The 25,460-nt window shown below is 33.9% G+C and overlaps 2 protein-coding genes across 2 annotated transcripts; one reads left to right on the forward strand and one right to left on the reverse strand.

Annotated features, from left to right (window-relative positions):
* Nucleotides 1-973: 973 nt before the first annotated feature.
* LOC121727311 (thioredoxin domain-containing protein) lies at nucleotides 974-19,553 on the reverse strand. The gene is made up of 7 exons (XM_042115072.1): nucleotides 19,210-19,553; nucleotides 18,913-19,098; nucleotides 18,681-18,819; nucleotides 17,391-17,552; nucleotides 17,028-17,153; nucleotides 16,391-16,599; nucleotides 974-985 (listed from the first exon to the last, which is right to left on the reverse strand). Exons 1-6 carry the CDS (start codon nucleotides 19,343-19,345, stop codon nucleotides 16,401-16,403), a joined length of 948 nt encoding a protein of 315 aa, XP_041971006.1. The 5' UTR covers nucleotides 19,346-19,553; the 3' UTR covers nucleotides 974-985; nucleotides 16,391-16,400.
* On the forward strand, nucleotides 13,686-15,847 carry LOC121727312 (ELMO domain-containing protein 2). Its single transcript, XM_042115073.1, has 2 exons — nucleotides 13,686-14,294; nucleotides 14,997-15,847. Exons 1-2 carry the CDS (start codon nucleotides 13,776-13,778, stop codon nucleotides 15,417-15,419), a joined length of 942 nt encoding a protein of 313 aa, XP_041971007.1. The 5' UTR covers nucleotides 13,686-13,775; the 3' UTR covers nucleotides 15,420-15,847.
* Nucleotides 19,554-25,460: the final 5,907 nt, after the last annotated feature.

Below are 25,460 nucleotides of genomic sequence, written 5' to 3' on the forward strand. Positions count from 1 at the left end.
GGAATATTCTATGACACCTAAAGCCACCAAATTGATAGCCGATGTAAAAATAAAATGTCCTTTAAAATTCAACCCCACCTTGTATATTCACGCATCAAATTAAGCTTCTACAAAGGTTTTTAATAACGTTATGCTAAACAACTTGTATTTTGTTATAAAGTTTATCTATTTCTACAAGGATTGAAAATAGGTTTTCCTTCATTTGTAAAAAAGGTGATATTATTATAATATTATATATATTATTAAATGAGTAAAATTTACTGTTTAAGATTTAAAAAACATATCATTCGCTTTATAAGATACAAAATTACATAATTTAGACGATGCACCTCAGTGTGTCCCTTGTATTTATTGTTAAATAATTAAATATATTTATAAAATTACTTAATCACATAAAAATACTATATAATATATAAAACTACATAAAGTACATTGTAAAGTAATACCAAAATGGGTGGCGTTGAAATATATTAGGATTATGATTTTGTATGCGTGCATCTGTTTTTGTAACTCATTGTTATGATGAAATACTTAGGGCCTGTTTCACCACTTTCTGATAAGTGCCGGATAGGCTATGAGCTATCCACAACTTAACTAGACACATAGAGTATGGAGCATCTGTCACAAAAGTTGTGGATAGCCTATCCGGCACTTATCAGGAAGTGGTGAAGCAGCCCTTGATTTCTTTTGAATGCGGTTAGTGTGACCGGACACACACAAATATAGTTAGTCATGAGTCGTGACATAATATTATCTACAATACTTACACACACTTCTAAAATGTCACGGTGACGGTCACGTATATTCCGGACGCAATTCTATATACCTACATTTACATTTTCTACTTGAAAAAATGTAGAAAGATAAAAAAATCTGCACCAAGCACCTTCGCATCCAGAAATTGAAAAAATTATATTATGTTTCTCGTATAAAATTATGTAGTGTTATAAATTTTTAAATTCAAATTCAGATGTCTTAAAAAATACTTTACTTTTTCTGCTGTGAAAGTTTCCTTGCGAGATTGCTTATTTTTTGGGATCTAAACACCGATTGTAGTATTACTTAACGATCTAAAGTCGTGCTTAATTTTTCTTTCAATATGTAAAGATCTTACGATGGATGGACATGGATTTTTTAACTCAAATTCCTTATTCGCTTTAATTTCAGAATGTTTCTTTAATTTAAGGCTCGTATCGAAACCGACAATACCAGCCTTAATCCTTAAAGTATCTTGACTTAGGTACCTAATTTGAGAATTATTCTGAAATGCTGCTTAGACCTAGATCTTACTTTAACCCCTGGCATCACTAATTAACAAAATTTACGTGTCATCACTAATTAATTTAAGTTTTGAGTACCTACATCTATGATGATTTCGGAATCAGATGACAGTTTATGTCGTGTCTTCTTTCATACAGCGTTATTCCACTTGATTCCGTCCAATGTAAAAATTTATGTAGCTACATCTGTACAGGCCATATTTTTAGATTTTTGTTAGCCCGGCTATTATGCTTCACCTGAAATTAAAAGTGCATATTTTGCTTCATCCTGTTAAATAGATAATTAAGAGGAATGTTCAAAATTAATATTAATATAATTATTATTTATTAGTTTTACTTTTTTATAGTAATATTCGTATCCCAATCGGTCGAAGCGTTCAAATGGTACGTTCTATACAATTTTGAGCTGAAAGTGCTTTGCCTAGTCATGATTCAAGTGCAAATAGTGTTGTAGTTATGATATAAGTTATTTTGTAAATTGTAATCGACTTTAATTTAATGTGCACTAAAAGACACTAGTGAGATGTATGTGAAATCATTTGTCATAACACTCATACAGTACGAGCAATTTGTTAATGTCAGCAATCATTGTTATTTCCTTGGCATTGGTAGAGGATAATACAAATTACCACAATTACAGACATCAAGAAAGTGGTTGTACTGTACACACCTACTCATCGACATAACCTATATATATTGCCTTAAAAAGTATTTAAAGTATGTAGTTATTAACGATTGATTGAAGTTCTAATGCGTAATTTATAATACTTGATATTTTGATTAAATTTAGAAAACGCAATTTAATATCTTCCTATGCAAAAGCGATGTTTCAATGCTGAGGTGCGTTGCGAGCTGCGACGTCATCGAAAGTATTGTAATTTGTATTATGTATGTCACACAGCTGTTAGGAGCATCAACGACGGAACGGAGTTGTCCTGTCCGTCGTTTAGGGCGCTTTTTCTGTCATGCGTGTTTTTACCCGCTTGCGGATTTAATTCTCATTCGGGTGATAACATGCTCCTTGCGCATGTTCCAGGATGACAGGAAATCTATGAAACCACTATGAAACGATAGGATGCAGTTAACTTTCATGCGGACCAGCTGATCCCCGCGTAGGTAGGCGATGAGTGACACGCACAGGAAAAGGACAACGCACCAATTCACATAGGTAGATTCATTGAATGAACCCAATACGTTCGTTGTAAGTTTATTAATGGTTTTATGCGCTGCGGTAGAAAAGACCCCTTAACCAAAACGTTGATAAAAATTAAATAATATTACCTTATTAAAATGTGCAAAGTATTTAATTTAACAATTTTTTGCCCAAACTAAAACACATCACTGAGATCTCAATGGTTTGATAAGAACTCACATTGATTATTTTTTATTTAGTAAGTAACATTGAAATAAGTTTATGAAGATATAGTTATGAATATCATTATATATACTTATATTGTGTAGGTATTATAATTTATTAGAAGCAAGGAAAAAGACACTTTAATTATTTAAATATTCTAACTTCTGTGTTGTGCCCGTTAGGTACGGCAAGCTTACCTAGATAATAATTGAAGGATTTTTGAGTATTTTCAAGTTTTTTTTCTACTAGGTAGGTATGTAAGTACTTACAATTGTTTTACCCAGTTAAAACTCTCACATTCGAGTTAGTACTTATTATGCATTAATTAAGCGATTTCTTCTATGAAAGAAGGCCCAAAGAATAGGTTTACCTACTCGCATCACTACCTACCTTATCCAGGTAGAAGATAGTAAAACTATATTTTATTTAAAACATTTTATTTGATGTAAGTACCAAAAAAGTTCAAGCCTGCCGTGTTATTTTCTTAAAGAAAGTAGAAATGCCAATATTATTTCGAATTTAAAATTCTAATAATTATTATAATGATGATAATAATAAAGTAACATTGTTAATTAAGTATAAATTTTTAAGGCTCTGCAAATAACACCTACCCAAGGTGTTGTTATTTGCAGCTACCTAAAGAAAGAAGTTATCGTTACATGTTTTTAAGTAATTTTGTTATTTGTTCATATTTTACTAAAGTTTATGTTACTTATTGAAGATATTATGTTATAATTTATGAAGATAATATAGAGTATGTACTATAAGGCCATAGTAAAAGGAGAGGAAGTAAGTTATCTTCATACAAAGGCAGCGCGCGCGACTTGTATGAGAGCGCCATAGTATCAATGCGTCGCCACGTACGACACACAACAAAATCTCGGCGGTACCAGCCTCTTAAACTCGCCGAGATTTTGTTATGTGCCGTACGTGGCGACGCATTGATATTATGGCGCACACATACAAGCTGCGCGCGGTGCCTTTGTATGAAGATAACTTACTTCCCCTCCTTTTACTATGATAAGGCCCTCTCTTGTGAAGCTAAACACGCATAGCCTTTGTAAATAGAAATAACGCAATGATTGGACCTGTGTGTGTATGTTGCATTGTAAATAAATAACTTTTATTGTAAAAGTCTCAGAATTAAACTTTTCATCAAAACACGAACGGTATATTTATTATCTAGACTAGCTCTATCACACGGCGCGAAACGCTCCTGTGTGAGTTACCTGTACAGGGTGTAACAAAACTATGTGATATAATATATATTATTATATTGTATAGAGTTCACTGCAAAAGTAGCAGCGCTGAGAGAGTACCTTTTTTGAGATTTGTATGGGTAAGTGCCCCAGCTCCCAGCGTCAGGGATTGTCCTTACAAAACTTTAAAAAAGTTACTCTTTCAGCGCTGCTATTTTCGCACTGAACTCTATACCTACAGGGGACACGTCATACACACCTAAAAGCATCTCTTAGTTTTGTTACATCTTGTATTCCTGGTTGCAAGGGCGTCGCCAGCCGATGGCGAAGGGGTGGGCAAGTTGACTTTACCTACTACAATTCATACTTTTCTCATTCTCTATGAATGAGAAAAGTATGAATTGTAGAAAAATTAGGTATGAATTGTAGGTAAAGCCGACAGCACATGAAGCTTTTCACTTGTACTACGAGCCTTTCTACAGCGATTGTAAAAACAACTGCAACAGTATCTTAGTACTATACAGGGTGTACAAAAATAAGTGATAATACTTTAGGGTGTGTACGTGTCCCTTGTAGAGTACCACTTCCCGTACCACTTCCCACTGTGAAAGTGCAGCGCTGAAAGACCAATTTTTTTTTCACTTTTGTATGGGGAAACTCGTGACCTTCGGGCCCTTGCCAATATTCTGTGACAGTACAGAGTCCCCAATGTGTAAAGCTACACAAGCTCGCTCTTGACTATGCAATAAAAAACTTGTAAATAAGTTATAATAACATTAATTAGAAAAATAGAATAAAAAGGAGTTTGAATTTGAATAAGTGTACAGCGTCCAGCGTATTTTTTTTAAACTACCAGATTTTAATATTATAGTCTTATTTTTGACAACTTTTTTAAGAATCTCTAGGGGGGTCAGGTGCCCCTCCCTGCCCCGCCTTGGCGACGCTCTTCCTGGCATATAATTTTCCCCCCTAATTTACACCCTTAGGGTCGTAATTTTGAAAATCGTTATAATTTTCCCCTATATGGGAGGACGATCAGTCCAATCATCATACGAATGTTGTACGCGAAAATTCATTAATCCAGCTGTATTAATAGGTAATGCTGATTTTCGTGTCACGCGGGCTGTCAGTACTGATCGCCGGTAGGTCTGGGAGCACGGCAGTGCTCCAGCCTCCAGCCAAGCTTTTTAGCAAAGGCACGGCCGTAGCATACTTTTCTCGAAGCGGTTCGCGGCTTTTTCACACCCCCTTTATCTTCGATGTTGACAAAGCTAGGGATTTAGAATTTCGGTCACTAGCAGCAAGTATTAAAACTAGCTTAACCTCTAAATTACATAACATTTCGATAAATAGTTTAATAGTTACGGATGATCAAAGTTACTACATTTTGTCACTCACTGACTGACAGATCATCAAAATTCTAAGGTGAGTCTAATTCTCTAGCAGACTGAGAACCTTGAAATTTGGTAACAAGGTAGGTCTGTATCCACAATGAAAAGAAAAATTATGAAACTGGCCAAGTTCGAGTAGGACTGGCGTACATAGGGTTCCGTACAGTAAATTTATATGGGAGCCCCCCTTAAATCACAAGTTTATATACTTTTTATTACTTATTATTAAAGTTGAAATACAATTAAGTATTTTATGAAATTTTCAAAAACTTTACTTCTACCATTATGGATATAGAGCAAAAAGGGCAAAAAACGTGTTTGTTTATATGAAACCTCCGATTAATTTGGTAATAGTCCAAATTTTACAAAGCTTTTATAGCGACAACAAAAGTACATAATTTGTAAAAAATTAAAATCTATACATATAATAAAACTGTAGAAATGACAATTCTGTACATTAAAGATATCCAAAAAATAATAAGCGGGGGCTGTTACTACATCGCTATAGAAGCCAAAACTGTGGTTAGTTTTTTGTCTGTCTGTCTGTCTGTCTGTCTATCTGTCTGTCTGTCTGTCTGTCTGTATGTTTGTTCCAGCATCACACGAAAACTACTGATCCGATTTGAATGCGGTTTTCGCAGATATATTTGTCTTCTCCCAACTTAACATCTGGTATACAAAAATTTTTCCCCCCACCTCTCCAAGGGGTCAAAAGAGGGGGTAAGATTTTGTACCAAACTTTTTTCTTTTACACGAAAACTACTGATCCGATTTGAATACGGTTTTCGCAGATATATTTATCTTCTTCCAACTTAACATCTGGTGTATACATTTTTCCCCCCTCACCCGTCGAAGAGGACCAAAGAGGGGGTCAAATTTTGTATCAAACTTTTTTCTTCAATGGACAAACTTCATATTATTAACTGTATTTTTCAATTTAACATCTGGTGTATAAAATTTTTCCCCCACCCCTTTAAGGGGGCCGAAGAGGGGGTCAGATATTGTATCAAACTTTTTTTTAACATGAAAACTACTGATCCGATTTGAATATGGTTTTCGCAGATATATTTGTCTTCTTCCAACTTCATATCTGGTGTATAAAATTGTTTCCCCCCACCCCTCAAACGGTTCCCAATCCCCACCTGGTAATGTTGCCAAGCAAAAACATGTTGCGTCTTTAGTGTTGAGTTTTAATTCTCCTTTAGGATCAAACAAAGTTATTTATTAAAAGTGAAATTAATCTAACCAAAACTAAACATACAGATTTTGAGTGTCGTTTGATTAATATGTGGGAGGCTTTGCCCCTGCCCTTACTTGTTGTTGTTGATAGCCCTACAACTTTTGAATAGAATAGAATATGTACTTTGTAAAAGTACCTACCTGTTATTATCAATTAATTTTACGACCTAGAACGTTAACGTGACCTGGAAAAGAAAAGAAACCTTAAAAAAAGAAATGAAATCCCACCAAAACATAAATGTAAAAAGGAGCCAAGCAAAATATTGCATAGCCATGCAATATATCTATCGTAAAAAGTTTTCAGATCACATTCAAGCCAAGCCTTTAACTTATTTTGTAATTTAAATCAAAATTCAGTGAATTTATCAATAGTTTTCTTTATTTTATAATTATTATATATATTTTTTTTTAAATATTATATACTTAAAAAAACATTTTTGCCTATTTTGTTTATATGTATTATTGTACATAAAGACAAAATAGGCAAATATGGTTTTTTTTTATATAGGAGCCTCCTTAATTTTAATAAAACATAATAATTTAATAATTTATTTTAAGTTTATTAATTATTATTTAAGTTGCCATTATTGATATCGGGCAAAAATTACCAAAAAAATCGGACAAAACATACGAGTTGTACACGCGCACGAAGGGTTTACAGTTTATTTTAATTTTACCATCACTGTTGAAATGTTCACAAAATACTCAGTTGTATACATACTTTAATAATAATAATAAATTATTATTAAAGTATGTATACAACTGAGTTTTTTGTGAACATTTCAAGTACCTACCTTTTGCCATTATTGATATCAAGCAAAAAATAGCAAAAAAAACAAGTTTATTTTGGGGCTCCCTTAAATATTTAATTTATTTTGTTTTAAGTATTTTTTGTTATAGCGGGAATAGATAGTACACAATCTGTGAACATTTCAGAAGTCTAGCTATAGCCTTGAGACGCAACAAAAAATAATAAATGTTAATTTTTTTCTTGTAAGTCCGACCTCTTGTTACGTAGTATAATATGACATACTCTGCGACGTCTCTGCGACGCATAGAGACTAAGGCGCACACATACAAGCCGCTACGTGACCGATTTCCTAAGCCTCATAAACCCGTCAGAGGTAGCCGATTTCTCCTACGGACTACGGACGGCTAGGACTATTTCACAATTATCCACCTGTCTGTCGACTTACAACGACTTGATCCGCAGGATCAATTCTCTCCAATTATCACGATCGTTTAACTAATGGATTCCACCGGAAGGATAAAACCGCGCTCCCTACAGGTAGTTACGTTTAATACAAACGGCATACATAATAATATAGATGAAATCCGCGAATTCGTCTTGAAACACAATGTCGATATTTTACTAGTTCAGGAGATGTTCCTTAAGCCTAGTAGAAAAAGCCCCAAAATAGCTAACTATAAAATAGTTAGAAATGACAGAACCCGATCCCAACTCGGTGGCACAATGATTTATTACAAAAAATCATTGCACTGTGTTCCCCTAGAACCCCCATCCCTAACTAATTTAGAAACTTCTATTTGTCACATTAGCATGACAGACCATCAACCCATCATAATAGTATCTGCCTATTTAGCCAGCAAAATGCCCATAACTTCTAGTGAATTAGGATCGCTATTTCACTTAGGCAACGCCGTCGTCATTGCCGGCGACCTAAACTGCAAACAGACAGAGTGAAGCAATGTCATCTCAAATACGAATGGCATTAGATTAACCGCCTTAAGCGACTCCTTAAATTTTGCAATTTTAGCCCCTAACGACCCCACTCGCTACGACACTGCTAGCCGTAGTAACAATCTTACTCATAACCCTAGTGTTATTGATATCGCATTAGTTAAAAACATTAACCTCAACATCTCTTTGGAAACATTCCACGAGCTTAACTCGGACCACAGACCAGTTAAAATTGCGCTTGGCAATTCTAACCAACTCGCTGCTAGTACTAAAAAGATAATTGATTATAAATTACTAGCAGATAACCTAAAAAACCTTCAATCGAGTCACCTCGATCTCATTCCCGATTTCATAGAAAACTCTATTAAATCGAAGAAGTTAAATATAAAATCAAACAACACAAAGCCGAGAGGTGGGATCGACTTCTTAGCGAACTCGAACCGTCTCACACGGCCTACTGGCCGCTCGCGAAGTCCCTCAAAAAAGATACGGAGAGCGATATGCCTCCATTAAACAGATCAAATCGTCCTCCTGCACTGGAGGATATCGACAAAGCCGAATGCTTGGCCATAGCAATGGCAGTGCCGACCTAGTACTCTCCCAACTGACCCCGATCATGTTAATCTAGTCAATACCGAGGTAGAAAGCCGACTCATGGCCCCACCTTCAGAGCCCCTCAGGCCGGTGGATGCGGAGGAAATCAAAGATATTATTAAAGATTTGAATTCCAGAAAGGCCCCAGGCCTGGACGGTATCTCAAATAAAACCCTTAAATTACTACCTTCCACTATAATTGAATTACTCGGATGTTCATTCTCAGATATTTGGAAAGTAGCTATAATAATAGGTATCCACAAACCGGGTAAACTCCGGACGGAACCAAGTAGTTACAGACCAATTAGTTTAATTAGTTGCCTCGGTAAAATTTACGAAAGAGTTATACTACGACGCCTAAAAGACGTCATAGTTGATAAAAAACTCTTACCTGATGAACAATTCGCATTCCGCGACTTCCACAGCTGTCCCGCTCAGGTACACCGCCTAACGGAGTACATATTAGAACAAAAGAACAATAGGAAACCGACTTACGCTGTTTTCTTTGATGTCGCAAAAGCATTCGACAAAATTTAGCACAATGGGCTAATCTATAAACTTTTTAAACTCGGCATTCCCGATAGTCTTGTTATAATAATAAGTAACTACCTCAAAAACCGTTAATTTCGTTTTAGAGTCGAAGGCATTCTGTCTTCACTTAGAGATCTAGAGGCTGGAGTACCGCAGGGCTCGGTTCTCTCCCCGACCCTCTACAATCTCTACACGTCCGATTTGCCCACCCACCCTCGAGTACAAAAAGCGCTATTCGCGGACGACACGGCCCTTTTCTTTGCTCATCGCCAAATAGCTTTCGCGTCCAAAAAACTCCAAGAAGCAGTTACCGAACTCGGTAAATGGTTCGCTAAATGGAGAATTGAACTAAACCCCGACAAAAGTCACGCTATATTATTTAACAGACTAAAACGTAAGAAAATGCAACCTATTAGTCTGCACGGAAAATTAATTCCCGAAGTCACGGCTGTCAAATACTTAGGAGTAGTACTAAACAAGTCGATGTCATTCACGAACCATATATCGAATACCGTACGTAAAGCGAAATTTGTATTATAGTAAATTATATCCTCTACTCAACGCAAGTAGCAAAATGTCCTTAAGACATAAGCTCACCTTATACAAAACATGTATAAGAACGATACTCACTTATGCGTGCGTCTCTTTCGCACATATAAGTGACAATCAGATGAACCAATTGCAACGAGTACAAAACCGTTTTTTGCGCATGGCAACAGGTGCCCCCCGTTACATGCGAAACATGGACTTGCATAGAGACTGCGAGCTTATCACTATCAAAGCCTATATCAAAGAACTCTCAGAGAGATTCTTTGAGAAAGGCAAAGTACATCCCAATCCGCTCATTCGTAAGGCTGTGGACTACGAACATGACGCATCATTCCGATACCCCTTCAGACGGCCTAAGCATATCTTAGCCGACCCTGTAGACCCCATCACAGAATACACGTACTGTGTACAGTTACGTAAACACAAATCACACTCACCCGCGTGGTTAGTACTGCACCGGGGACGACGCTGGCGCCTTCCCCGAGGACTTAACACGACCCGAACGACAAACAGACAGACCGACCGAAATCCGGTGCCGAGCTCGATCCCGGGTTCGAGTTCGCATGCGGATAGCATAGGAACACACCTAAATCATGACCGCGACCGCGACATTGTCGTAGAGAGCTCTACCAATTACTCGGAACCGGACTCGGAAGGGGAGGGGGACGGCCCTCTTTTAAGCAATAACATTAATAACTTGAGCTCATCTACCGCGATAACTCGTACGCAGCTAGTTTGTGCTACCGCGCGCGAGCAGCCTCACTCGTCTGAGAGTGAGTAAGGGGTCGGACCCCTTAAGAGCAGGGGGGACCCGTGTCCCCACGTCAGATAAAAATAACTTATTTTCGTAGCTCTCCCCAATATTGCCCGACTAGAATGTCACACGTGTGACTTTAGGGGAGGGGGCCAGGCCCCCCTCATTTTTTATTTCCAAACCAACTAGCAACATACTAGTTATAGCCACGATTAAACTACCATGGTCTTAATCAGACCAGTAGCTTAGACCCTTTCGAAAAAAAAAAAAAAAAAAAAAACATACAAGCCGCATGCGGTGCGTTTGTATGAAGATAACTTACTATGTTATAATGAAATGAAATGAAAAATATTTATTTCTAAGTAGGTTAACAAAGTTAACACTTTTAGAACGTCGTGTCTACATGAGGCCTACCACCGGTTCGAGAACTACCGTACCCCGCCGAGAAGAACCGGCATAAGAAACTCGCACGGGGCCACCTTTTACCAAGAAGGTGGAAAGTAACAATAATAGTGTTACGGTACATGGTATACGGACACGTGGTGCCATCTAGCGACAAACCAGCGAAACTTACCGAGGGAGCCACAGGCAACATAAATCCCCTACTCAATACTAGATGGCATGAGGTGCGCAAGTACATACTCGAACCTTCTAGAAAGGTCCAATGTTTGTTTACGTGTTTACCGTTTATTTGTTTGCGTGTTTACGTGTTTAGTTGTTTACTTTTATTGTGGTACATGCTCGAGCCTCCTAGGAAGTTCCCACGGTTGTTTACTTGTTTACGTGAATCGGGAACTTTCTGGAATTCGTCTCGCCATATAAAAAGCCGCAGGCAGACCCGGCGAGTCAGTTGGATCTGAGCGATCTTCGAGGCGACAACAAGTGATCAATAGTGAGTGAACCAGTGAAACCTGCGACTTGGCTACGACCTAGGACAGTGATAGTGCTTAGCATAAACCTATAATGCTAAAGACCAACAAAGAGTGCGAGAGAGAAGATCCTTTATGGAATTATAACAAGATGAAAAGAGAGAGGCAGTCTAATGAAAATTGTAACCACTTTCATTTGACAAGTCGTCAAAAGTCGTCAGTCGTTTTTATGCCCTTTCGGTATTTCCAATATATTGTTCAATTTGTTTGTTATTTTGAATAAATATTATTATATTTAAAAATTGTGACTTGTGCTGTAAGTATTTGCAGTGTAAATCATAAGAATAATCCTGAAAAATATACATTTCACAGGTAAATAATCTTCATGTCCTAATTGCTACGATGTGTTTATTTTTGCTATATTCTGTCTTTAGTTCTCTATTTCTAATAAAATATTGTGAATCCTCCCTTTTACTTTCATATTTTGCGTAACTAAAGGTACTATTGTTCTTATATTACACAAATTTTGAAGAAACGTTTTTCATCATTTTTTTTTTACATATACGCTAGGGCTTGAATCAAATTTATCGATTTGCTTATCGATATTTTACAATAACATAAAACTAAAATAAAAATCATTTACCTTTATATTTATCACCTTAAACCCGGCCGCACATTTTCCGAAATTTCTGATCAGAAAATCGGACGCCCGGCGGAAAGCACTCTATTCACACATTTTGTTGTAGACCTATCATACTAAAAGAATTTCTGACGTGTCAAAATGTGGCGGGGCGGGGCGTCCGAAGTTTTGTTATCAGAAATTCGGATAATGTGCGGCCGGACTAAAAAGGACATATTATCTTATTTTAACTAATATAATATAGTATAGTATAATATAGCTAATATAATATAACTACTATAATATAGAGTGACTTTAAAACTAGAGGAAGGTTTATATTTATATATCATAATCATTTGTTTTACAGATTCCCTCAAGATCCTCTAATAAGAGGAAAATGGCTGAAATTAATTGGGCGTGTTGGTTGGAATCCCAAGAAGGTTATTAATCGAAAGATTTTGAACGTTTTCTGGGACCATATTATGTTCCCATTTGAATATCAAGGAGTCACCTCGATTTCTCATGGTTTCCATCACCAGACCACCACTTTTGTGAACATGATACCTACTCGAAATAATACAATGTACAAGAAAAGAAAAATTTTGAAAATCGGTTCATAAACGGCGGAGTAATCGTTGAACATACATAAAAAATATATCCAGAGCCGAACGTCTAGACTCCTCCTGTTTGGAAGTCGGTTAAAAATAATTGTAATAAAAAATATTATGATAATAGGAATAAAATATAATATACTAGTATAGTGTGTTGTTTACTTTCAACGTTTACTTTCAATGTAAGGGCTAATAATTACCAGATAGATTTTACCTGAGTAATAAATAAGTAACTTTATAATGTGTTATGTGTATATTATTTACCCCTATAAGAACCTCATGTCATAACATATCCGACAATTGAAAAATCATTCCAAAAGAAAATGTGTATCTACTTTTCAATCGTCACCTTTTTTGCCAATTTAAATTTATGATACCTAATTTGAAATACAAATCTGTCAAAGTTGCAAATTATTTATTTCTTATAGAAACTCAGGTAAAATAACTTGAACGGACTATACTATCGATAACAAAATACTATACTATCGATAGTAAAATATACATCACTAGCACACGCACACATTGACAGATCGAAAATGTTTACGCATTTTCGGGTTGTCAGGTGGTCTATACGACAGTATATATTAAGTCTATGGTGCTTAGTGATTGGACCTAGTGATTAGTGTTTGGACTTAGTGCTAAGTGTTGTGACCTAGTGTTTAGTGCAGTGTTAATAAAGTCGTCAAGAGAGTCACCAGATCTTTCTCTCCAAATCCTCGAGGCTCGAACCCTAGCACGTAACAATAGCATAAGCAAAATTACACTAAGTATGTAAAAATGTAGTACCATTAATTGTATTATAGAAGCGGCCTATGGTTTGTCAGCCTATTTTTCCCAAGGTGTGCTGTCATTGAGAAAATAATATAGGTAATATTTTGTAAAATTATCACAAAAAATATGTTTCCCGCCGTTTTACTTGATATTGGCAATGGTTTAATCGCCGACAGCCATGATCCGAAAAAAAGGACAGTTGTCAGAAATGTCAAAGTCAAGTACTGAAAATTGAGAAATGGAAATAGAAAATTGTTACAAAAAATTGATTTCTTTGTACTGAATTCTTCGTGAAATGTTGAAACAAACATGGTTGTTATAAATTTGTTTTCGATTTTACAATGGTATTTGAGGCCTTTTATCAAATGGTTTCTAAGGAAGACCACAAAATTATGCGAATTGCAAAGAATTTGTTACGGCGACAGGGTCGGTGCAGAAAGAACATGTAACGTAGAAAATTCATTAATGCTATCAAGAACAAGAGATATCCGTGAAGTGGTTTCGTATTTAGACTCCGTTGTTGCTGAGGGAAATTTTATACCTACTAATTTCTGCAGTATTCTTGATCCCGCTATAGGAATTGTCGTTAGAGTGAAAAAAATTAATCTGAAACTTCACGGCCCGTTTGTGCCGTCTTTCCGACGCTGCTTAGAACAAATATGGAGCTACAGACAGTTAATTGACGAAGTAGAAGCAGTTCGGCAAATAGAATTTGATAGCAATAATGCTGAACATGAGCATAAACTGCTCACATTGTGGAACCTTCTAATGCCAGGCACACCATTAGAAAGCAGAGTCTCTAAAGATTGGCAAATCATAGGCTTCCAGGTTAGTAGTCTTTTTAGAATCCTATTAGTCTTTAGGGGGGTATTACATTATCATTTATATTGGATCATTTCTATGATCATACATAGGATCCAATATATATGATCATTTGATCATATCTGCTTATTACATTATCATATTTCATTGATCCTATTTTACGTCATATGTGGTTTCAATAGCCAATGGAGAGTGCTAACGCTGACAGGAATTGACGTCAGGGTTACTAGATCTCAGAGAATTCGATGTGTCAAAAGACATCACATTTTTAATATGGCTTGTTTTTTGTTATTTCAGCAAGATTATCCAAGTATATAATTAGAAAATTAATTACATTACATTATTTGAAACATATTAACGAACAAGAAATTAAAAACTCTTTTTTATATTAAATAACCGGCAACACCTATTTCTATAACCATATTGGATCCAATCTCTCAGCAAATGTCAAAAATCAAGGAAGAAATGAATCATATGTCTATATTACATTATCCAATATCATTGACTCGAATGATCTCGGATCCAATATATATGTTAATCTAATATCCCCCCTAAGGGGGGATATTAGATTAACATATATATTGATGACATGATACATGCATGATTTATATATATATATATATATATATATATCATGTTCCTAAGAACATGACACAAAATATCACGTCATAGAATAAAAATTAAACTATATATTTTTATTCCTTTCAGGGTGACGATCCAAAAACAGATTTTCGAGGAATGGGACTTTTAGGTTTAGAAAATCTGCTGTTTTTTGCCACAGAATATCCACAAGCATCAAGCCATGTCCTGAGCCACTCCTTACACCCAAAATATGGTTATACATTTGCCATTGTTGGCATTAATTTAACATCAATGGCATACTACCTGCTCAAAGAAGGTTCAGCAAAGAGCTACATGTTTAATGCTAGAAACTACTTGCCTTGTATAGATTTGTTTCACAAGTTTTACTGCTATCTATTTTATGAATTTGACAAAATGTGGTTGGAATCTAAGCCTGAAAATATTATGGAGTTTCCAATCATTTTTAAAAAGTTTGAAATGGCAATACGTTCAGAACTGGGTGACCCAGCCTCAGTATTTAGAATAAACCTAGAAGTTGATACTATTTAACTAAAGTTCTAGTCAATTTCATTTACATCAGGATCTCAAATTAGTGGAGACAGGCACATTTCATGCAAGAAAACAATAAAAGGCTTTAAGCACAAATGGCACATAATTGGCTTGTTCTAACTTACCATTTTGTGGATTAAATACAATACAATTATTTGCAAAGCATATACTTACCTATTTAGTATTTAATGATATTGTTACTAAGTAGGGAATATTTAATCTGATGGTTTGGACTATAGATTCCATTTCGGCGAAATAATACGCACAATAAAATATAAATAGACATTTCAATATTTTCTAGAATGCCTGACTAAATCTGACAAATTACATTTCAGTAATGATTTGTTGAGCATTAGGTTGCGTTTTCCACCAGAGATATGTTGCAAGGAATGTGTTTTTAAGATCCAATAACATCGCCGCACTGAGCGATGTCATGGCAAGGTCATGTATATGAAGCGATTCTATTGGTTCTCAAAAACACATCCCTCGCAACACATCTGGAAACGCAGCCTTAGTCTGCTCTAGAAAATTTACTTTCTTAACAAAAATTAAATTAACTTGGCTATTGACAGTACCGTACACAATTCATAATAATAAGCATTCACAAGATAAACACAATAATAAAAGTGGTGCTATGCTGAATCTCATACTGGTGTGTAAAATAGGATAATCTTGGTACATATTTTTTTACCTGCCTTAATAGAGTCACTATGCACTGAAATTGAGGAATTTAACTAACTTCATTTATCAGGTTCCCTTAACTTAATCACGATAATTGGTATATTGGAATTCAAAGAAATAGAAAAACTATTGTTAACAATACTCACTATTTTATTAAGCTTTATTGTTTAGAACTATTTATTTGTATGTTTTTAATAAAAATGCTAAAACAATTTTGTATCATTTTATTAATTCATTAATCATTATATACAAATATGTAATAAAATCATTTTTTTAAACTTTACTCCAACTTATCAGTACCTACTTGCTCTTCTTTTCTTTTTTAGTATCTCTTGGTTTTGATTTTCTCGCCTTACATAGTGCAATAATAGCAGTGAGAGCGACTAGTCCAAAACCAGCTACACCAATCTGCCATATCCACGGATATTTTATCAGTAGTTCTGTTGCAATATTGACACCAAACTTTATCCATTCAACACACAGATTGACTACTTCATCACTGTAAAAACAAAGAGACAATTCACTTTCTTCCTTAATTTTTTTTTTTTTTGTTAAAATTTTATTTCTTATTTTCTATCAGAGAAATTCATTTATAGCCAGATGGTGGACCAACCAAATTGAGTTGAGATAATATATCAAGCCCAGATGTAGGAATTGTGGGATGAGTAGATTTAACACATCTCAAGCAACATTGACTTGGTGCAACATGTCCAAATAATGTAAAGTCACTTGCAATCTGCCTATGAATCAATTTTTCTGATGGTTCCATTTATTTTTTAAATCCCTTGATCGCGGCAAATGTGACACAAAAGATATTCAATCGTTTCGCAGTTGCATGTGGCCGCTTGGGACTTGATGGGTTAAATTAAACATAATTGGAAATATGAATTGACATGTAGTTGTAATAGAATAACCCAAGCTACTTACAAAGGTGATGACAGCAGTGGAACAGTTTCAGACTTTGCATTCCTGTACCAGTCTTGAGCAAAACTAACAAATGATTTAATATCATTTTTAGGTAAGTTGTACCTATACACTTTTCCCAAACGGAATCTGCAGGTTAAGATAGAAGATTATATATTATTCATAATTATTATTATACATAAAAATATAATACACTTTTTTTCCCCCTGTTAATTAAAAAAAATCACAGTGTAGAAACTAAAAGCTTATCCTTGACTGTCAAATAATTATTCCAACACATCAGACAAAAATGAAAAAGTCGTAATAGTCTAAATGCTTCTACTATATAAAACATTAAATTAAATATATAAACAAAATAGAACTTACAGCAAGAAAGCAGGCAAATTGGTAACTTTAAATCTCTTTGCAGTGTTCAAACCAGCAAGATTTGAATCTATTCTTGCCACATTGATGCGGCCTCTCAATATTGCACCAACGCCTTCCCAAACTGCATGTAGCCTCTGACACTCAATACAAGATGCACCGTAACTGAAATATTTAATCATACATTTTACATAATCCTTCCGATTTTTTAAATGGAACACAATCATCATGAATTTGATGTAGTACTATGTTCCTGAACCAGCTAATATAATGTCTGTTACATAATAATATGTATAATAGTTAATAGCTCCCACACCGGTTTCGGTGATGGTAGCCGGTTTCATTGAAACCAGGCCAGCTACGCAGGAGTAATTTTTATAGTGCCCAAGTGTGTACACAGTATAACACAAGAGCACTCTCTATTCCTTTACTCTCATAACCCAGTACGACAGAAGACAGACACGACCGGCGAGAGATCAGGCACAGGATCGACTTTTTACATGCCCATCCTGCACTGTCCTAACCAAACTTGGAAATAACATGTTTCCAACGCAGGAATCGAACTCACAACCTCCGAGTCAAGAGCCACGCTCTTTAGCACTAGACCATGGAGGCGTTAATATAATATACATACATAATATGTATAGTTTGTGTACTGGTATACTTATTTATGTAATTAAATAAAAATAATCTAAATTATTCCAGAATTTCCTTGCCCGATTTTATAAAAAAATCGGAATCAATTAACATCTTTAAGAAACGTTTGAAAGCACACTACCTAGATCAGGCTCAGTCCTTGTAAAACTCTTGGTGTTTTTTGTAAAATTATTTTAATGTTCCTTTATTTATAATGTAGGTTTTTAATGTATATATGTATATATGCATATATGTATGTGTGTATGTATGTATGTATGTATATTTATATATATATGTATGTGTATGTATGTATGTATGTATGTGTGTGTGTATGTATATGTGTTGAATGTGATGTATTACACATAATATAATAAAATATATACTTAAATATATTATTATATATATTTTATAAATATATGAGGATTTTTTTTTTTTCTTTGTTTAAGTTTAGCACTTACACATTATTTTCTGCCACCATATTTTGGTTGCCTGGAAGAAACCGCTGAAAGCGGTAAGGCCGCCTATTTGCTATGTTCCTTGCCTAATGTTGTTTTTTGTTATTTTATATTGTTTATAATGCAAATAAAGAATTTATAAATAAATAAATAAATAAATAACATAAGTAATAATTATAATGATAATGAAAACTGAACTTACAACATAACAAACCAGTCCCCTGTGGTAGCTCCAGTGGCTGCCTGAGTCATATGCTCAAATATATTGTCATTCAATTCTTTCACTGCTGGTGATTGATTGTTTTCAATGAAACTATAAATTTCATTTTCATCTGTGTCACCTATTATACAGAAAAACATTAAATTAAAACTGATGAATAGTAAAAAAATAAAAGAAGATTATTCTGTGCATTGATATAAATTTAAAAATGTACCACTATAAAGCACAGGTACTCCATGTCTAAAGAACACAATGGCTGGTTCCTTAGTTGGGCTGTACAGCCTCGCCAAGTGACTACTTTCTGCCTTTACTGTTATGCTATTCAGGTGTTTTTTTAAGTCTTCGTATAAGCTATCCAGATGCAGTTCAAATTTATTGCAGGTTTCACAGTTTGGTTTTGCTGAAAACATAATAAACATTTTTACGTAAAGAAGCACATACATTTGTTAATTATTTTTATTTACATACACATTTTCAATGCTTTCATAGCATATTATAATATTAAACTCACTAAACAGGACGATTAACTTTTCTTCCTCTTTTATTAATTGTAGTAAGTCATCGTCGCTAACACTCTGTAAGTCTTGGCTGTTAACTTGAAAGCAAATTGAAACTAAGAAGTAAATCAACACTAATTGTAGCTTCATATTGCTTGCGGTTTATCAAGCCGCAATACAAGTCAAAGTACTCTGTGAATACAAGTTCACCTAGTCCTCTGGAAATAACGGTAATGTTATATTTCTCGTAAGGATAAAATGTTTACAGCGCTTCTCTGTTATAGACTCATTATAAGCTTAAAGCCTTACAATAAGTACAAATAAAATATATTTACAACAAAATGTGATAAAAATATTTTAGTAAAAAAATTAAATTATTTCCAACTTTCAAGTTTCAACTTTTCAACTTGATTATGTTTTCAGTTTTGCCTTTTGACCAGTGTTGCCGGATGGTCTCGGCGCCGTACCCCTGAACTAATTTTATTTCCCCCTAGAAATCCCCTAGATTACTTTTTCTTTTGATATTCAATAAAAATATATTACTAAACTTTAGTACAGCTCGACAAGGCTTTATATGAACGTGGCGAGAAAAGGAACTAACGCTTCTATCATATAAAAACGTCATTTTTGACAGTTCTCCTTAACCAGCAGCGCCCATTGACATCATTGACATAATATTCATTTAAAGCCTTGTCGAACTGTATTCATCTTTTCAACATTTCGAATCTTGACCTCGATTAGTTGTTGTGGCGCTCAAGTAATTTAAAGATGGTAAAAAATTTTAGAAACGTGATATTTGGCAAAAAACTGTATTTGGCGTGTATTTTGAATTTCCCCTTAAAATTCCCCAAATATTTTTTCCCCCTGTTTTGTCCCTAACTTGGTCGAAAGCCCCCTAAATCTAGGGGGATATCCCCTGATCTGGCAACACTGCTTTTGACTTTTGACACCAAATTGACGCATTGCCAGCTTGCCAGTTTTTTTTCTTATACTGGTACTTCGGCTATAACCATGGTTAGTGTCGAGTATAATATTATGGCGGGAAAACAATATTCTATAATACAATTTTTTCTATATCGTCAGGTCAGTTAGGTCTAAAGTCAAGTCAAAGTCTACGTATAAAGTCAATAACAGGGGGTGTGCACTTCTGTGTCGGTGAAAGCTCACACACACAGAGATATTTTTACACTAGTGCGCTGGTTCAAATGTTTGCCACTATTAAAAATAATCCATTATGGTAGTTTTATTTTTTTAATTTCATCATGTTTCCTTAGAAAATATTTGTATTGATTCATATTTCTGCAAATTGTTTTAGAAAATTTAATTGGCAAAACACCAAAGCTGTTTAATTTATCATGAACTAAAAGCTATTTCATTCTTTGAACAAAATTAGAAATAAAATATTTGTATTTTCATAGACATCTGTACTGGCAACATAAATAGTTAGTTCGCTGTCTGTGGTTAGTTTATTTTCAAGTGAAATTCTGAGGTTATATTCTTAAATATTTTCTCATATTTTGTTCATTAACAGCAAATTTACGTAAGTTGACTATAATATTATGTCCTCCGTAAAATCCTGTGTATGTTTTTATGCCAGTTATAAGTTGAGACACTGAAATATTGAAAAATAGACTTCTGCCATGTTTATGTTGTTGTGTGTTTATGTGTTTTGTTTATATTGAAAAATCGACTTTGGAACTGTTTTTCTTGTGCGTTTAACGAATAAATTGAGAAATTGATCATAATCCTTATGTGTTATAGTGTTATTGAATTTCACGCAATTATGATTCATATTTCAATTTTCATATTATGGCTTATCGAATGAAAGTTTACTTTGGAATAAATAAAAAATTTGAAAAATTGTATAAATCTGTTTTATTTCTATTTGTTTTTATGCGATAACTGTAAGAATGGATCTGTCAGAATATATTATTCCAATTAAAATGTGGTATAATATATTCTGATAGTTCCATTCTTTCGGATTAATTAATAAGGAGTATCGCTGTACCCCACCCAGCTAAAAATTCAAATTTCCCGCTATAGAGAATGGTAGAATTTTAAATTTCCCGCCAGTTGACGTCATCGCCACTTCAGCGCTCTCTGCCCCTACTTCACAGGTACTAAAGAATTTGAAGGGTACACTTTTTTCTATGAAGTTCCGCTTCTTCTCCTTGGGAGTATAGTATTCGTTGGTCAATACAGTCAAGAAGTCAAGTCAGTCGATTGAGTAAAGTGGTAGACGCTTTACTGAAACTTTCGATTTAGTTTTGGAGGGAACACAAAAGAGCACGTTTCTGGTTATTACATCACTTTCCTACACTTGTGCACGATAACGAATATCTAATGGTTAATATCCTACCAATATTATACATTAAAAACCCAGATAACACAATTTTAGGAAAATAATCTCACATTCCCGGTAAAAAACCCAGCTTGCCAGTTGCCACCATAGATAAAGTATTATAGTACCTCAATGGTTGCCACAGCGGTGAGCACAGATTAAAGTTATGCGGAGAGCATAGATGAGCATTTCTCATAAAATTTGCCACTACTTTTCAAAATTTATCAAAATAGAAAAAGTATGAATAAATTAAATTTGATAGCGATGTTCGGTGTAATATATATATATATATATATATATATATATATATATATATATAGAATAGAATAGAATAGAATATACTTTATTGCGTTCAAGATATTGTACAAACATAAAATACATTCATCAAAGATACAAGAACGCAAAGGCGGCTTTATTGCTATTGAGCAATTTCTTCCAAGCGACCTTTGGTATCTATAGGAGTACAATAACAATTAACTTAGGGTATATATATATATATATATATATATATATATATATATATATATATATATATATATATATATATATATATATATATATATATATATATAATACATTTTTAGAAAATGTACAAGTAACCTTTTAGTTAGAGGATTTAAACCATAAAAACATTAAATTACTGAGGGAAAACAGAATTTTGGTTCCTATTGTGTTACCTTTTCTTTGAACAATATCTTAAAAAGTTGCATATTTTTCCTTTTGATATAGTTATTTAATAAAATTATAAATAAAAAAAACAAAGGACTCGTTTCCAGCTCCCAATAATTTAAAAAAAATTAAAAAAAAAAACAATAAAGTGAAAATATCTATTTATTAATACGCAAGCAAAAAACTTTGTAACCCTTTTTACGAAAAATGGGGAAACGTAGTTGCATGAAATTTTGCACAGTTATAGTTTATATGGTGAAGGAGTGCATCGAATATCGAACTAATATTATTTTGAAATTATGGTTTTATCATACATTTTTTTTAACAAATAAAACATTACACACACTACAACACACACCACTGAGAAATGACAGATTTTTGAGTGACAAGCCTGTACATACGAATTCATAAACCTATAATGCTAAAGACCAACAAAGAGTGCGAGAGAGAAGAAAATCCTTTATGGAATTATAACATGATGAAAAGAGAGAGGCAGTCTAATGAAAATTGTAATAACTTTTATTTGACAGGTCGTCAAAAGTCGTCAATCGTTTTTATGCCCTTTCGGTATTTGCAATTTATTATTTAAATCGTATGTTATTTTCAACAAATACTATTATATATAACAATAATAACTTGTGCTGTGAGTGATTGCAGTGTAAATCATAGGAATAATCCTGAAAAATATACATTTCACCCGTAATTAATCTTCATGTCCTAATTGCTACGATGTGTTTATTTTTGCTATATTCTGTCTTTAGTTCTCTATTACAAATAAAATATTGTAAATCCTCCCTTTTACTTTCATATTTTGCGTAACTAAAGCTACTATTGTTCCTATATTACACAAATTTTGAAGAAAAATTTTTCATCAAAATTTTTTACATATACGCTAGTGCTTGAATCAAATTTATCGATGTGCTTATTGATATTTTACAATAACATAAATCTAAAATAAAAATCATTTACCTTTATATTTATCACCTTAAGCCCGGCCTCACATTATCCGAAATTTCTGATCAGAAAAATTCGGACGCCCGGCGGAACGCACTCTGTTCATACATTTTGTTGTAGACCCATCATACTAAAAGAATTTCTGACGTGTCAAAATGTATGAGCGGGGCGGGGCGTCCGAATTTTTGTGATCAGAAATTCGGAAAATGTGCGGCCGGACTAATAAAGACATATTATCTTATTTTAACTAATATAATGTAGTATAGTATAATAAAGCTAATATAATATAACTACTATAATATAGAGTGACTCTAAAACTAGAGGAAGGTTTATATTTTTATATCATAATCATTTGTTTTACAGATTCCCTCAAGATCCTCTAATAAGAGGAAAATGGCTAAAATTAATTGGGCGTGTTGGTTGGAATCCCAAGAAAAATTCAACAATATGTAGCAAACATTTCATTGAAAATTTTTAAAGAAAAATTAGAATAAATACTATTTTGGTTAAAGGAGCTATCCCAACTTTATTTGTGCCAGTAAGTTTGACATACTGTTGCACTTGTTACTGAAGCAATTATTAAAAATAAGCAATTATAAGCAATTAATGCTTTTTAGTTCATTTAAGATTATACTTATATGAACTAAAAAGTATTAAATAATCCTTATTACAGAATAAGGATTATGTAATACTTTTTAGTTCATATAAGTATAATTCCGACTTCAAAATTATGAAAATAAAACCGACTTCAAAATTATGAAGATTGAGTACAGACTCAATCTTCATAATTTTGAAGTCGGTACCAGTCCTAAGTATATAAGTAATTGTAGTTATACCTATTCTGTCAGAGAACTGGCGATTAGGTTAGCTGGTACCGATTGCAAAATAATGAAGATTGAGAACAGAATTAATACTGAGTACAGAATTGTCATTACCTTGGAAGTCGGTTTTAATTTTTTGTTTAAAAAAAATTATAATTATACTCTTTTTAGCTGTCCTTAAGGTTTTCTATACCTACAGTTGGTGTTTTAAAAAATCAAAATCAAAATTGCTTTATTTCTGAACAAATCTAAAATAAAATATATTTTCAGAATACATGGTGCCTACCACCGGTTCGGGAACTAAGCCGACGAGAAGAACCGGCGTAAGAAACTCGCACGGAGCCCACTTTTTACCAAAAAAAGTAAGAAAAAAAATAATCTTTTAAAATAAAATTTACAATGTCGTAACTAAAAATTATACAATGTAAACATAGATAGATACATAATAATTGTAAGTCATGTAGAAGTAGCCTTGCAAGCAGTTATTCAGCATTCCCAAGATGTGCCATCGTTTATGAAATCATTGACCTTATAATAGGCTTTGGCACAAAACGAAATCGAAAGATTTTGAACTTTTCTGGGACCATATGTTCCCATTTGAATATCAAGGAGTCACCTCGATTTCTCATGGTTTCCATCACCAGACCACCACTTTTGTGAACATGATACCTACTCGGAACAATACAATGTACAACAAAAGAAAAAATTTGAAAATCGGTTCATAAACGGCGGAGTAATCGTTGAACATACATAAAAAATATATCCATAGCCGAACGTCTAGACTCCTCCTGTTCGGAAGTCGGTTAAAAATAATTATAATAAAAAATATTATGATATTTTATGATATGTATTTAATTTAAGAATGAAATATAATATAAGTACTATGTGTGTTGTTTACTTTCAACGTTTACTTTCAATGTAAGGACTGATTTACCAGATAGATTTTACCTGAGTAATAAATAAGTTGAAAAAATCATTCCAAAAGAAAATGTGTATCTACTTTTCAATCGTCACCTTTTTTTGCCAATTAAAATTTGTGATACCTAATTTGAAATACAAATCTGTCAAAGTTGCATATTATTTATTTCTTATAGAAACTCAGGTAAAATAACGGACGGAACGGACTATACTATCAATAGTAAAATATACATCACTAGCACACGCACACATTGACAGATCGAAAAGTCACGCATTTTTGGGTTGTCAGAGGCCTTAGCCAAAATGAATTCTTGATCGCTTCGTTATAGAATCGTCAACCAAAAATGTATGGAAATGACATAAGCGTTCGTTATCATGAGTCTCTTGTCGTAATCGTGTACACCATTGGTAGCCAAATTACAAGTTGGACGAAAGCGATATCACTGTTCATCTTCTTTATTGCGATAAAGAAGTGCCCCTTTGCTTTTTGTATAGAAAGTCCTAGCCAACACACACAAATGCCACTAATCGCTAGCGTTTTCGTATCTTTTCTTTTTCGTCA

This window comes from Aricia agestis, chromosome 5, assembly GCF_905147365.1.
Source record: "Aricia agestis chromosome 5, ilAriAges1.1, whole genome shotgun sequence".
In the NCBI taxonomy this organism is placed as follows: Eukaryota; Metazoa; Arthropoda; class Insecta; order Lepidoptera; family Lycaenidae; genus Aricia; species Aricia agestis.